Below are 15199 nucleotides of genomic sequence, written 5' to 3'. Positions count from 1 at the left end.
TGTGGGGAGGAGGAGGAGGAGGAGGGAGGGAGGAAGAGAAGAGAGTTGGCCCTGTACGCAGACACATGATTCAGTACCGTACCTTACACGTACACTATGTAACTAACATAAACTTAGAATTAACTTATGTATTTCTTTTTACTTTTCTGTTTTATTTTTTTTTATTTTTTCAATTTGTGTTCTTTCCACGCTTATATTTATCAACAATTTCATGCTTTATTTTTATAGGTCATAAACACAATACGGAAGACTCGCGGGAGATGCGTACGGAAGTCGACAAACACATTAAGTGAACAAGTGAGGCTTGGTCATATCTCGGAATACTCGTATGTCGGTACACTCGTATCTCAAGGTTCCACTGTACTATAACTACGGATGACAAATACTGCAGATGTGCAATTTTTCTAAGAGGGGGTTAAGACATAGAAGAGTCCATTACTTCACAAGGTGGCATATTCTGGTCCGTTGCTCAGCAGTGCAGCTGTCCTCCTGTGATCTGATCCATCAGTCAAGGTGGAAACATTCTATACATTTCCTTCTTGATTTAAGCTAAATGTCAGCCTGAAACAGAGGCTCACTGTTGAGCTTCCAATCCCTGTTTGACTGAACGGCTGTATAAGAACAAAATGTAAAAAAAAGAATGGCTTGCACGTTGTGAAGGTAAAGGATACTTCAGCACCAGCTTCTTCGCCAGATCTGTAGACGGGATGTACCACGGGTGCATCATGAGGAACATACGGACCAGGGAAGTGTCTTTCAGGAATCCTTTCTCATCTGCAGTAAAAAACAAAAAACGAAAAAATGTGGTGTGAAATCAAATAACTTTCCATCGTTACACAGACTAATTATTTAAGATGGGGACAGTTTGGAGATAACTCACCGAAGGCTTGGATGCACGCCTCCACCAGCTCATCCACCGTGGCCGACTGCTCTGCAGATACAGACTCCATTGTTCCACTGCGTTCTGTCTTTTCCCTCCTTTCCCTGGATCTGATTTGACTGAGAAACAAGTGGGAATTAAAAAAAAAAAAAAAGATCCAGCACAGAATATTAAAAGAAGGAGAAATGATGTCAAAGACAGTGACATTATTTGACTATCACTCACATAATGCCTTATTATTTCCATCATATACTTTTATCTAAGTATAATAAGTTAAAGTATATAAATAAGTTAAAGTATAACAGCGAACATTAGATTCATTCATAAACAGGTTTTTGATAGATCCTTATTTTTAAAGGAACAAATGTTGAAGGTTTTCTGTGGGGGTTTTTTGGACTTCAACCGTTTTTGAGAAGTCTCCATCACTTTGACACTGTGAAACTATACCTAATTTTCACTTCTGTATTACATATATATTCAGCATGTAGACCAAGAGTACCGACACTTTTTGGCTTGGGAGATTTTATTTAAATGATCAAATTAAAGTTACCCACATTGAAAATAATAAAATATATTATTTACTAATACTGTATATATTGAAAAAAAAATAAGCCTGTAGTGTTTCAAGTTCCTTTTTATGTTAAATCTTGTTTTTACAGGCCAAAATAACAACCAAAAATTTATGTGCTATAATATGTGTGCATACATCGCTAATACTACAAATCCCGGCAGTATATAGCTCCTATATACTGGCCAACGCTAGTACACATTTGATATGATCTCATGGGCCAAACATAATAACATTGTGGGCCAGAATTTGGCCCCAGGGCCTGAGTTTGACACAGTTTACTAATAGAATTATGTTTATATTTATACATGTGATTTTTTGTTTTGGTTGCCCATGACCTACCAGCACTCCCTTTGTGATCTAATGGTAGATCCCAATCTACTTATTGGGCATTTCTGATGTAGATGTTCAGATTATTATATCACTGTTACATAAATTTACAGGTTAATGGCATTTTTCCAATTTTCCCCATTTCTCCTGTAAATGAAATACTGTATATTAACCTATGAAACCATATTTAAGCTCTCTGTAATGGAGTTTAATGCATAAAGAAATAGATGATCCTGTCAATTTTAGGAAGTAGTTAAATCAGATTCTTGAATTTACTATGGTTAAAAAAAAGCCTAACTGTTATTCTTACTTTCCCATAAAGTACATCATCAATTCTTTAAAATATCAGAAGTCTACACTAATTTACAATCCCATCTGTTACCAGGCTTTTATTTTGAAAACATTTGAACATTTTAATACAGGGCTCACCAACCTTTTTGAAACTGAGAGCTACTTCAAGGGTACTTAGTAATACAGAGAGATACTTGTTTGATACAGACTTCCTGAACAATGTAATATTAACCAGTTCTCAGACACTCAGACTCTTCTTACCATCGTCATTGACCCATCCGAATATCATTGCAAGTGTAACTGATTCAAAAAGCACAGTAACAGTACATTTTTTGAGCCTCTTGTTGACTAGTTTTATTTTTAGAACATACCCCGTGGGCACCTTAGGCTACCAGGAGCCCCCCGGGCACCACGTTGGTGACCCCTGTTTTAATATAACTGAACCTATCATAGCACAATGAGAAACTTTCCTTCTAGCTCTCCGCTAACAACCCCACAACAATAACCACAGTCTTTAAACATCATTCACTTGCACCGCTAACACCGTGTCAACTTCCTCATCTGCTGCTAAATCTTTCCTTATACATTCAAACAGCACTAAAACTGACAACAGAATACAACATACAAAGCCACAACTACAAATCAGGAAACCACAGTGCATTATCCTTCTTGTGCAGCTTATAGTGTAAGGCGCGATAAAACAGAACAACCAAAAAAGGACTCATGCTGCACTCTATTGCAGGCAAGGTTCTCATGAACTATTATTAAGGTACTGTATTTATAAAAAAATAAATAAAAAAAAAGAGGTGAAAATATTTGAGAAATGTTTTTGAAAAAAACAATTTGGGGAATTTTTCGGTAAAATCGTAATTTTAGGTCATGTGGTCAGAAGGTGAAAAATTTTGACCTGTAAAAGGCAACCATAGTAACCACAGCTTTAGTCCTCTCGCTAAGGTTCCATTACAATGGGTTGTTAGGGAATTTAAAGTTAGCCACTGGATATTTTTAGTCACTGGTAATGAGTCAACACTGAGGTTATGCTTGGCAAAGTTAGGCCAAAAAATCCACAAGAACACAATAACCATTACTGCTGCTGCTGCTGCTGCTGCGTATTGTCTCTTACAGTGTTGGAAGGCTGTGACGAGTATGTATCTATTGTGCCTGACACAACGAAGACCACCACTGAGCTGTCTTCGCTGCAACGTGGTGGGCGGACACACTCAATTACAGGCTTCACACGTTTCCTCAACTACACACACACCTAAATACACACTAGAATACACACACACACACACACATACAATTCCAAGAAATAAATCACAAAGACCTGCGACACCTTGCTCAGCATTGTTTTAACAGTGCAACTTCTCAGCATTGATGGGTGTAACTTCAGTCAGAGCTAGAACTGATTTTGTTTTTCGGTTCATCTTTACAGTTCAGGTCAGAACAGTCTGCCCATCGGAGACAAATGAGGATATGAAACCAACCACCCCACCCTAATGTGAGGACGAACAGTTTTCATCGCTCTCTGGCTGTTACTCAAAGTGAAAAGCCGGGTTTCCGTCTGTACCACCTGTGCAGAGGCAGATGCTTCAAAGTGCATTCGGTGCCATCCAGACAAATGGGCCATTTATCATCCCTCTGACGGGAGCTCTTTGTCACGACCCTGAGGACAATTGCGTCCGTCAAAGGATTTCCTCAACGTATCTTTGCCTGCTTTCAAGTTAAACTGCAACTTTAATATTTACCAACAGGCCGATTCAAACAGCATCTCTGTATCTGTGAAGCTGTAAGATTGATTACCAGGTGGGGCTCACTGCGAGAGCTTTGGTGTCATCCTCGGTTGCCTGGTGACGACAGTCCAGTGCCATCGATCAGGCAGATTAGGGGGTGGATGGGGCGCAGCAGGGATAAAAGGAAGTTGACAGGTGTCTGGTCAATCCTGGCCTTGCACATAAAAAAAAAATGCAGTGTGGTGCTGGTTTAGTGGGCAATGAAAATGTCACCTTTGGCCAGACTAAGAAGAACACTGGTTCTCTGCTGTTCCCTTTTCTTTATATTAATATGCCAGCGAAAAGGACAAAAACAGTCGACTGACAAAATTGAACTTTTAATAAAATACCCTTAAAGAGTCAAAAAAGAGGCAAAACGTTGGACACGAATTAAGAAGTATTTCAACACATTTGCAATGAACCGGAAGGCAGTGTAACATAGGTGGCACAGCTCTGGGGATTATATGGTGACCTGCAGTGTTTGAGCTCAAACCCTAACCACAGGACAGGACATAGAGCAGGAAATGACTTACTGCCTGATTTATTTTCTTCTCTAAAGTTGACGGCAGTTTCAATCCCTGTTGCAAACTACTTGTTCTATAATGAAGAGTCAGATAAATGTAAATTTAGAGAGAAAAAATTGGACTCAACATACAAACATGAAATAAATGTGACTTTCTGCATAGCTTATGAATACAACTGATCAGAAAGTGAGCAGAGCTTTAATACCAACTGAAAGAAACACAGCTGAATTACTTGTATTGTTACAGTACTGATAATGCAGCCTCGCTCCCCAAACGGTCCCTGGTGTTAAAATACCTTCAAACTGCTGACACGGAATCGGAGTAAGAAAACAAACAACACTGGCTGACTGGCAGCTGGTTGTGGTAAAATGTCGTTACACAGTATTTGAATAAAGTTTCAGTATCATGCATTCTTATTTCAGTCATTTTAAAATGTGATATAATATATATATATACAGTAATCCCTTGAGAAACAAGTATAATCCGTTCCAGGACTGACCTCGTAACTCAAGGTGCTCGTATGTCAAATACTTTTTTCCCATAAGAATAATAGAAAAAAAATTAATCTGTTCCGGCCCTTATTATAAGAGAGTTGGCCTGTACGTAGACACATGATTTCGCACTGTACCTTACACGTACACAATGTAACTTACATAATCTTAATCTTTCCTTTTTTTGTCTTTTTTTGATTTATATTCTTTACTTTTCTTCCCTTTCTTAGCTTTTTTCTCCTGAATACGCTCATTTTCGCTTGGTGCAGGCCTTTTAACAAAATACCTACCGAGGGAGATTTGTTTGATTTTTCAAAATGTTACGGAAATGAGTAAGGCACGTGCCGTCAGAAAGTGCCGAGGCAAGACCAGTAGACAATTTATCAGGGTGTTTCTTTTCAATGAAATTACATAGATAACGCAAACACAATACAGAAGACCCGTGGGAGATGCGTATGTAAGTCAGTGCACACGTGAAGTGAACGAGTGAGGTGGCGTGGGCTGCTCCGAGTGCTCTGCCACCTAGCTTTGGTGCTGGTAAACGTGCTTGTATCTCAAATCTTTACTCTTGTCTCAAAGCAAATATTTGCTCAATTAAAACGTTTCTGTTTTAGGCTGTAATGATGAGAATGGCTTTGAACTGAGTATTTGAGGCGCATTTTCTTATTTCAGACCTATTGGCAATAAATGATCTCAAACATTAACTACATTTTAAAAATACATTAGTGAAAACACCATTAATCACCATGTGGGCGCTCTCACTATGCGATGCTTAATACGCCTCCTCTTCACCAATTCATGGGCAAACTGCCTAATTAAACAAATTTCCATCACCTTTAATGTCTTAAAATCGACACTAGCACAGACTGATCGGAGGATATTGACTAACACACAGATCATGAAATCCATCCTCTTATTGGCGTTTCCATAATGGCCTCATTTCCATACTGGTAAATACCCTACACTTGAGCAAACGTCTCTGCACAGTCATTGATTTTGTGAAATGCTTGGCCTCCTGGCATTTGGGTAAATGTGATTGATGTTTTTATAGCTAATGGTCATGAGCCAAACGTGTAGGTTGCATTAACTCACTCTGTGTAGCTAACGGGCAGCATTTGGAAATTCGTCAATAATGCCCTCACCCCCTTTCACAAATGAGGTGAAATGTTCATTCACCTGTGCCCTGTCACACCCCCAGGGGTGAGCAACATGGGTGAGTTTATCATGTCATCAATCTGAGCTGACCAAGGTAACGACTGACATTTTTAGATCAGTCTAACGACCGCCCCGGGGAAAGGTCTGTGCCACGCTGGAGGAGAGTAAAACAAACATTACATAAAGTAAGGCCATTAATGGGTGGGCTGGGGTCCAGATACAGACTGGGACTTTTCCTCTCCTGACCTGGACCTGAGGTCTGTTTGGAGCAGCTTCTACTGCTTTTAGGGCAAAAATCTATCGGCCCTCTTCTCGTGCGATGCTAATCACCCGATCAAATCCCCGCATTCGCACACGCAGATCATTTCAACAGCCGTGAAGAGAGACTGTAATTCATACTCCTTTAAAACCAGAATGGACTGAAAATTGAACAATTATTACTTTAAGAGGATATTCGGAAAGTTGTGGAGATGATTTAGCGCCACCATGAGACAAAGCACAGTATTTCTGTTCAAATGTGCAATCAATGACTAACTAAACGTAAAAATTAACAAAAAGAATTCCAAAAAAGTGGTCTGGGACAAAGAGTTCTAGTCCACCACGAGAACTTTATAGGTCATAAGTATCAAACTCAAGGCCTGTGGGCCAAATATGGTCCATGATGCTTAGTTTCTTTAATTAATATACAGCGGCCCCTCGTTTATCGCGGTAGATAGTCTGCCGTGAGAACTGAATTTCCGCTAAGTAGTGACACCATATTTATGTGCAGTAAAATGATGATGAGGAAGGTGATGATGACTCTTAATGCGCAGCCAATGATTGAGTTTACGTCTCTTCAGAGGGTGGTACCATTTCTTGGGGCACCTCTTCCACGGTTTCCGAAATTAATAAAAAACAATCAACTACAGAGTATTTACATCTCTTCAGTCTTACAGTTACAACCGGCCCTTCAAGGGGAACTTTAAGTTTTGCTGATGTCGCCCCCCAGTGGAAATGAGTTTGAGACCCCAATGTGATGACACATAAGACATTATGATGACCCTTTTTGTATCCATTAAGGTAGATTAAAAATAAAGTTTGGTACATTTCTAGATCTGCGGGATCCTGGATTTCACTTCAGTCTCCAGTACTACTGAAGGAAATGAAGAACACAGTAAAAACATGATTGGTTTAGTTTTCTTCTAAACTATTGTCTATATAGTATTTCTGTAAAGAAAAGAATACTTGAGAATTTAGAATTATTGTGCTGCGGGAACAATGCTGGTGTTTCTGTTTATAAAAATTGCTCACACCCGTCTTCCTTCCACTTCCTGTCAAAGACTATGTTTCTGTGAGTCTCCGACCGTCCGCTGCCGGAACTCTTTTTTTTTTTAGCTATTAACAAAATGTGCAACAGACTGACAGCATTTTGACATTCACACTGACAATCAATCAATCAATTCCTCCTTGAACTAAATCCAAAATGTAGTTCAAGGAGGAAAAAGCGTGATAGATGTTGCACTTGCTTAAAACTTGCTTAGTTGTGTTGAATATCTTGGATATGCACGGTGTAAGGAACCACTCAGGATTACATTTCACTGATGTAGTAAGTGCTTAACACGCAATCCCAACCACAAAAAAGAAAAAAACTTGAATCGTGACTCTCTTGAATTTTATATTGAGTAAGCATCAGGAACTGAGTTTAAGTTTTTTTTTTTCCTCTGTCCCTGTGAAGCCGCGGTACCGCCCACCGACAGTATGCGGACACCATTCGGTCTTTCTTTCCAATTTCTTTCCAAAGGAGCCCATACACCACACTTATCTGTTTCTCACAGCCACCACCCCCACCTTCTCCCATCTCCTCCGCCACCCGTTTGTCTCAGGAAGTTGTAGCATGGGTGCTCCATGATGGGACAGATATAGTACTCCAGCGGGGCCTGCGGGGAGGCTGGTGGCAGGCTCTATTTACAGAAGACATGGGTACTGAGACAGGAAGGGAAACATTTCCTTTTCCCTGGACATGTAAAATGCCACATCAGTGGGGGGGCAAAGGCTGCAAACTGAGATTAGCAGCTGCAGTGGCTCCTCAGGGAGGGGATAAGTGGCCAGTGGAGGGAGGACAGGGAGGAGGAGCACGAGGAGAAGACATGATAAGGCAGACAGAGGGTGAAGAAAAAATTCACTTTAGCGTAGTTAATGGTAAAAAGAAAAAAAAACAAAGAGGGCAGAGGTCAGGGGAGATACTGATGACAAAAAAAAGGGTCAGAAACACAACATGGATCTGTCTCAAAACACAAATACTCCCTATGCAAACTAAGCAGCGGCAGCATTTTCATAATCCAAATAACAGGAGGAAGTGAGGGAGAAGAACATTCAGATATATCACGGTGTGTGTCAGCTGCCAGAGTTCAACGTTTTATCGCGTTCTTCAAAGTGAGAAGGAAGCTCGAAACTTCGGACTCGTTCCACATCTGGCAGACTCGGCTCACATCTCAACTGTCTGACTTCAAATAGGACATGTGTGAAACATAAACTGGCATTACTGAAGATTCCATGTGCTGCCGGAATATCTGCCCACCCCACTCACCCCCGACCCCCCGCCTACCATACACAACAATGTATCATTGTGTCGCAATGTTTTTACTGCTTTGTTTTCAGGCTTCCTGCTCCAACGTCTGTCCTTTTACCAGATGTGAAAGTTTGTAGCATAACAAATACCGGAAGCGAGGGTGTGTATGTGTGACAGAGCAAAAGAGAGAGAGAGAAATGAGGCGACTGTAGTCTTGTTATTAATAGGATCCCACAGAGAGAGGCAATTCTCCGAAAATTAAGTAGCATATTTCCTTCTTTTTTTTCAAATTTTAACTGATTTTTATTTTGCTACATAAAAGAATTTCCCCCTTTTGTTGTTTTTCTCTCTCTCACACACACACACACACACAGACACACAACAAGCTGTAGGTCAAATAAGAGATTAGGAGTTCAAACCTGATTCGTCATCTTTGGCCATAACAGGTTAGGGTTTGGCTCTTAAAGAGAATATCCTCGTGATTTTTACCAACAGTATAAACAGTTAATTCTCTACATGAATGGGTCATAGTTCATTTTTTGTTGTTTTTTTTTCTTTTCTTGTAATACTGAAGTCAGGAATCTTACTTCCTGTTGTTACAGAGTGTTAACGGAGGGGAGGGTATTTTATGATGAAACAGTTTCGTAGCCTGAGAAGTACTCTGCAGTATTATGTTGGTTTCAGAAAAAAAAGAGGCGTATTGTCATTTGTAAAATGCACTTTTAGAAAAGTAGTCATAACCTTAAAAAGTAGTCATGACTTTTTTTTCTTGAATGATGTTTCCAATCATTATATTGTATATATTATTGATTGATTTAAGTTTATATGGAATATGAAAATGAAAGAAAAAAAGGAATACATACATAGTATTGACAAACATAGAATGCATATTCAAAAAGAACTGGGAAGAAGTAAAACTTCTTATATTATATATATTACTTATTATAATAACAGTGGCTCTCAGAGATGCCTACAAGTATGTCTCGAAACACAAGAGTCCAGGTGGAAACAATCTACAGCATGCAGTCAGACAAATGTGCCTGTTATGCTTCTCTCGCCTCATCAGCCCGGACAGAAAATGAATTTCCTCCAGTGAGCAGCTGTAATATGTCCCCCAGCAACACGAGTGTCAAACACTCACAAAGCTAAACAGAAAGTCGTGTAAAGTTGATTGGCTTAGGCAGAACTATGTGGAATGGCTTTAATGTAACACTGAATGCAAGTATGTTTAATCATGTTTTAATAGAAATCCAACAAAATTGTGGCCAGTCTTACTTTTTCACACCTAAAACTGCCCAGCTGGATTCAAAAGTTAAACTGGTTTATTGAAAAATGTGTTTATAATTACCGTAATTTCCGGATTATTGAAGCTAACATTAGTTCTGGGGCTAACTCCGTTCACTTTGTGCAGAGGTAAACAGGAACAGGGAAGTTTATTATCAGCCACAACGACCACAACAGAGTTGACAGCTCATGTATAACCAACTCACTCTTCAACATGACAGGGTTCAAACTGCTCTCGACTTCTTTTTAACGTCCGCTCTTGCCGACCCCACACATACAGCCATTCACAGACAGACATACGCTACTAGTATAACACACAGTAGCCTACCAGAAAAGTCGTTGATCGCTAGCGGTATGAACTTTGTTAGCCTGTAAAAATCCAAAAATTAGCCGCATCATTGTTTAAGCTGCTGGCTTCAAAGTGTGTGGAAAAAGTAGCAGCTTATAGTCCAGAAATGACTGTATATTTAACCATTTTTTTAATTGGCTGGATTGCAGAATTCTTCTGAACTGGAAACGTTTAAACTGGAAACGTCAAGGTTTAATTGAGAAACACACTAGAAATAGTTTAATCAAAGCTATTTAATAATGAATGGAGTATAATAAAAACTATGAATGAGTGCTTAATAAATACTACACCTTCAGTACTGTTTGTTCATGCAACTTGAACACCTTCCGGGCCATGTGTATACATATTTGAAACTAGATTATAACGTACACCGACACAAATGTGGGTATGTACTGAAAAAGGGAGGTTGTATAAATAATATCAGCAGTTACATGCTAGCTTCACTCTGATGATACTTTTTATTGCTCCTTTCAAAATATGAGCAAAACTTAATAAACAGAAATTGTTCTTCAATTAAAGTTTTCATCCCTGTATTCGGAGCTAGATATAATAGGCCGCAGCAGTGGTGAGGTCAAATTGTGCTTAAAACAATTCCACACACACTGGAAACGGTCTTGATGGAACCCCAGCTGATCTCCTGGCAAAGCTGTTTCCTGTTTTCACGTGAAGCCTGGTTAATTGGCTGCTGGAAGCTTTTTATATATATATATATTTTTTTTTTTTTTCCCTTAGGATTTTTTTTATTCCACAGCAGACATTTTGACACATTTGAGCAGTAAAAGCATAGGTGTTAGTGCTCATAGTAAGCACAGCCGTGTTCAGTTCCTCCCTGTCAGGACAGTGTCACAGTGGGACTGAGGAAGCTAAATGGAACCTGGCCATCATTAATTTGATTATTCACACCTGTGCTTTGCCTACGGTGAGCTGTCAAAATGACGGCCATATAAATCACCCAGCATTTTTCTTAAAGGCTAAATGTCTGGCTGTTAAAAAATTCAACAAGATATAATTCACTCATTTTTAACGGGGCAGTTAAAAGTGTCGCAGCCATGCTGCCCTTTGCGGGTGTTGTTCCTTTTTCTAAGTATTTCTGGGCAAAAATGATGACCACAAGAAAAGTATCTTCACTGCAGTCAAAACTTCAAAATATCATTTGTGGTTGACGTATTAAACAAGGGTGCAGTCAAGGATGTTTACATCCCCCAGATAACAGCTACTTGAAACCACTTAACGCTGACGAAGCATTCCTCGAGCCTTCGTAGCCTTTGCAGCAACCCCTATCGCCCTGTGGGGGAGGCAGGAGGAGCTACATGTTGACTATCACTTAGACAAAGTTTCTCTCCACCCAAAACACAACTACCCATTTACAATACCTAGGTTTTTATGTTTTTTTAAATGTGAACGGTGAATTACATTTTACGACTTGAAATATAGAGTTTAATTTAGATTTAAATGTAGCCAAATATAACTAAAAGACAATAAATAATCTACAGTGACCATTTACATTTTGTGCAAAGTCTAAAATGAAGAGGCTCCCTTATTTGCCTGGAGGCCCAGTTTTACTGCTGAAACAGTAGTTTGCCAAGTAATAAGCGGCAGGACGCACTGTACATCTGGAGACAAATTTGTTTTTTGCACTACGTTCATCAGCCTTACTTCCTTCTGGCTGTCACAGATGCCACCAAGAGCTGTGGGTTTATGCATCTGTCACATTCTTCCACAGTACTTTTTTTTTTGTGTGTGTGTGAGGACTTTTGCAGTCCGGCCTCCTCATAACTTCTTTGGATTCACCCAGTCCGGCCTCCTCATAACTTCTTTGGGGTATTTGGGGAATGTCAACTATGGATAGTTTTTTTTTGTTTGTTCAAATTTCCTCATGAAGACACTTTACATCCCTGTAGAGATTACAAATCACACGACTTCCTGTCGTCATCACACAACATTCATTAGCCAGGCTGTTGGTGGCTAGAGTGTTGCACATTGTTGATTGCAGTCATTTTCACTCGGGAATGAGTTAAATATTTCAAACTGGTGATTTATCTGAATCATCGCTACCTCTCCGAAATGTTTCGTGCTAACTGAGTGAGTAATTTGACTCATCTCCGTGGCAGGCGTATGAAACGAGCACAGACAAGAGCTAACGGCTTTTGTTACAGATGCAGGACAACACAGCGCATTCCACTCAAACTCCCATTTACACTAGTCACACCGGGCGATCGCCCATCTCAAACGGCACCGCCATCATGAAGTCACCATTACGTCTAATTTACTGCCAGTACTAATCACTACCTAACACACAGCACCACCTGTGAGTTACAATACACCAGCCTCCCAGGCTCAACCACTATTGCGTTACGCTGCGACTGATCTAATTCCTGCAGTGCCTTGATTTATAGCTCCTCCGATGCAACACTTTCTCATGTCCTGATCCTTTCACTCTGCCCTGTCTTTCTGTGCTTTTGCATCTCTCTCTCTCTCTCTCTCTCTCATTGATTCCTACAATTGAATTCTCTTATTTCCCTAGTGTAATAGTTATTACTATTTGGGAACGTGTGAGTAAAATTAACACGAATGGTGGCTTTGTATAAAACTTCAGCACTTGGAGTAGGGTTTTTTTGTTTGTTTGTTTATTTTGACAACATTTTGAATGTTATCACTCACTCATGTGCCTAAAAGCAGAATTCTGACACTTGCTGAGAAAGTATTCCAGCAGATGAAGAGTTAAAAAAAATATATATAGGCTATTTGGAGCTAAGAATGAAACGGTGGGATTAAGCAACAGACAAATGAGGTAGTGAAGGCCAGCAGGAGCAGAGGCACTAAACTGGACCATACAACCCCAATCATGGCAAACATCCAGCATGTGTCGGAAATGCTGTTCTCATCTGCTCCCTGTAATTACCTTCTTCCTGGTTGATTTTCCTCTCTCTGTGGATCAATTTTTGTTTTCGTCCTCTGTACTCGTCTGTTAAGCTATGGTTTATTATCCCTTCCCTTCAGCCTCCTCCTCCTCCTGCTTCTACATTCGTTGCTGTTGGTCCTTTAGCATAAACCAGCAGCCCCTTCACAAAGGATCCAATTATGGCTGACTTTCCTGATAAGTGCAACACTGCTGCAGGTTGAAGTGGAGGAGGCGACTGAAGGCAATTCTTAAATATCAAGGGTGGCCACTCCAGAGGCCTGAAGTAATTGCAGTGCAGCAGAAAAAGGAATAGAGGTACAGAGGCTTGTTGTTGTTTTTTTTTTAAAAATCTCTTTTTTTTTACCAGCCCTTCTTTTCAAAGCTTGAAATCTAATTTGGTGCTCTGACATTCACTTCAAACATTAATTGACTTGTTGGCTTTAGATCACAGAAGCCATGTTTTCTTTGCAGCACTCGTGTTCAACCAAGTGCACCAGGTGCATATGTGCAAACACAGTCAGGCTGTTCCAGCATGAGCAACTAATCAGGAACAGGTCTAACCAAACTAAACTGTAAAGTGATAACTGTAATGATTTTCTCACTGCTCAACTTTGGTTGCAAAACCTGGCCAATTTCCAGATAGGTAAAGTTCACGAGTGAAGTCTGTCTGCTGTACGGCTGCAAAACGTGGCACAATAAAGCTTGGGTGAAGCTGAATGGTGAAAAGAAAAAATCAGTTTAATGGTGCCTTCTAATTCCCGCTGTCCTTAAGGACAGTTACCTTGAAGGAGTGAGCCAGCTGCAGTTTTAACAAGGTGAGAGGTTAAGAGAGCTGGTCCAAATTAGCATCGGTGGCCTTGAGTGTTAACCTCAATTTACATCAGCTCACAGGTGTTCACTGGTCAACAACAGAGCTCTGACCCAGAATGAAAAAAAGACCCTAACCCTGGAAAATAACTTCATTACACCCTTGATAAACTGACTCCATCATTCAGGAGGCGTTCTAGCTGGATGTTGCTTAATGTCTTATTACCAAGGGACCGTTTCATAGCCCTATATAAGGCACTATCATATTGACAGTTCAAGGTCCTGTAAATAGATGTGGTATATGTGGCAGCCTTTGGTCAAGTCTGAGCAGAACCTCTGGGAGTTCCATCAGCAACATCCCCAATGACTCAACATGACAGTCACGTTGCTGTGGTTAATGGTGTAATAAGTCCACGCGTGACCGTGCGTACTCTTGCAACACAAACACATGCTGGGTTCGCCAGTTGAACAAGTGATGTTTTTGCACAAGGCAACGTTAAACGACAAACTACTGGTTCCGTTTCCGTGAGACGCCATGCGTAAATATAACCAAAAGCCACAGTTCTTACCTTCAGAGTTTGAAGGGTCCCATGCTCCGGGCAGAGAAGATACACTGAACGAACAGTTGTGGAGAGTGGGATGAACACGAGCACGCCTTACATCACCAGCACCGCCAGAACTCTTTCTCGTGCCTCACTGAAAGGCAGACGTTGAGAGGCAGCGAAGGTCCAAACCCAGCAGAACTCATCGGCAACAGAGACGCGCGAATGTTGAATTCTGAGCCAGGGTCGGTGATGAACTCCGGCGACGAGCGGCTGCAGCTATGCGGTTATTTCACGGCGCACCCGGAGCCAAGTTGTGGATGAGGCGTGTGCGTCGGAGCAGTTGCACAGTGTGCCAGTCCGTGCTGATGCACCAGCTGTGCTGCTCACCATCACTGCAGAGCCACAGTCCCTCCTATCGGCTGTCTCGCGGCAACAGTACAGTCAGTCCACGTGCGCGCGTGCGGGCTGCTTCACAGCACAACACAGTGACAAACATTACACCATGCCACAGACTACAATTTTATTTTGGTGCAGTATGGCTGTCAGTGCAGTCTCTATGACAAACGTTAAGGGTTGGCTTATCAATATTTTAGGTCTTAACTTAATGTTAAGAGCGTATAAAAAGTTGGCCTGAGGGCCAAATGGGGCTCATTAGTTGGTACTTTTCGGCCCACATATATATATATATATATAGATATATATATATATATATATAGATAGATAGATAGATAGATAGATAGATAGATAGAGAGA

The 15199-nt window shown here is 40.6% G+C and overlaps 1 protein-coding gene across 2 annotated transcripts in view; it reads right to left on the bottom strand.

Moving 5' to 3' along the window:
- The window catches only part of LOC103391165 (RAS guanyl-releasing protein 2), a 39473-nt gene extending 24597 nt beyond the window's left edge, over positions 1-14876 (bottom strand). The window contains exons 1-4 of one of the 2 annotated variants that reach the window (XM_008327339.3): positions 14471-14876; positions 881-999; positions 672-774; positions 440-496 (exon numbers count right to left, since the gene is read on the bottom strand). In XM_008327339.3, coding sequence (XP_008325561.1) covers positions 440-496; positions 672-774; positions 881-950 — 230 coding nt within the window. In that variant the 5' untranslated portion in view covers positions 951-999; positions 14471-14876. Of the gene's footprint in view, positions 1-439; positions 497-671; positions 775-880; positions 1000-3872; positions 4588-14470 lie in introns of those variants that run through there. The other variant, XM_025054490.1, reaches the window with a different exon arrangement.
- Positions 14877-15199: the final 323 nt, after the last annotated feature.

The sequence above is a fragment of the Cynoglossus semilaevis genome, chromosome 1 (genome assembly GCF_000523025.1).
Source record: "Cynoglossus semilaevis isolate Cse_v1.0 chromosome 1, Cse_v1.0, whole genome shotgun sequence".
NCBI classification, from domain to species: domain Eukaryota; kingdom Metazoa; phylum Chordata; class Actinopteri; order Pleuronectiformes; family Cynoglossidae; genus Cynoglossus; species Cynoglossus semilaevis.
This window is presented reverse-complemented; position numbering and strand designations above follow the sequence as displayed.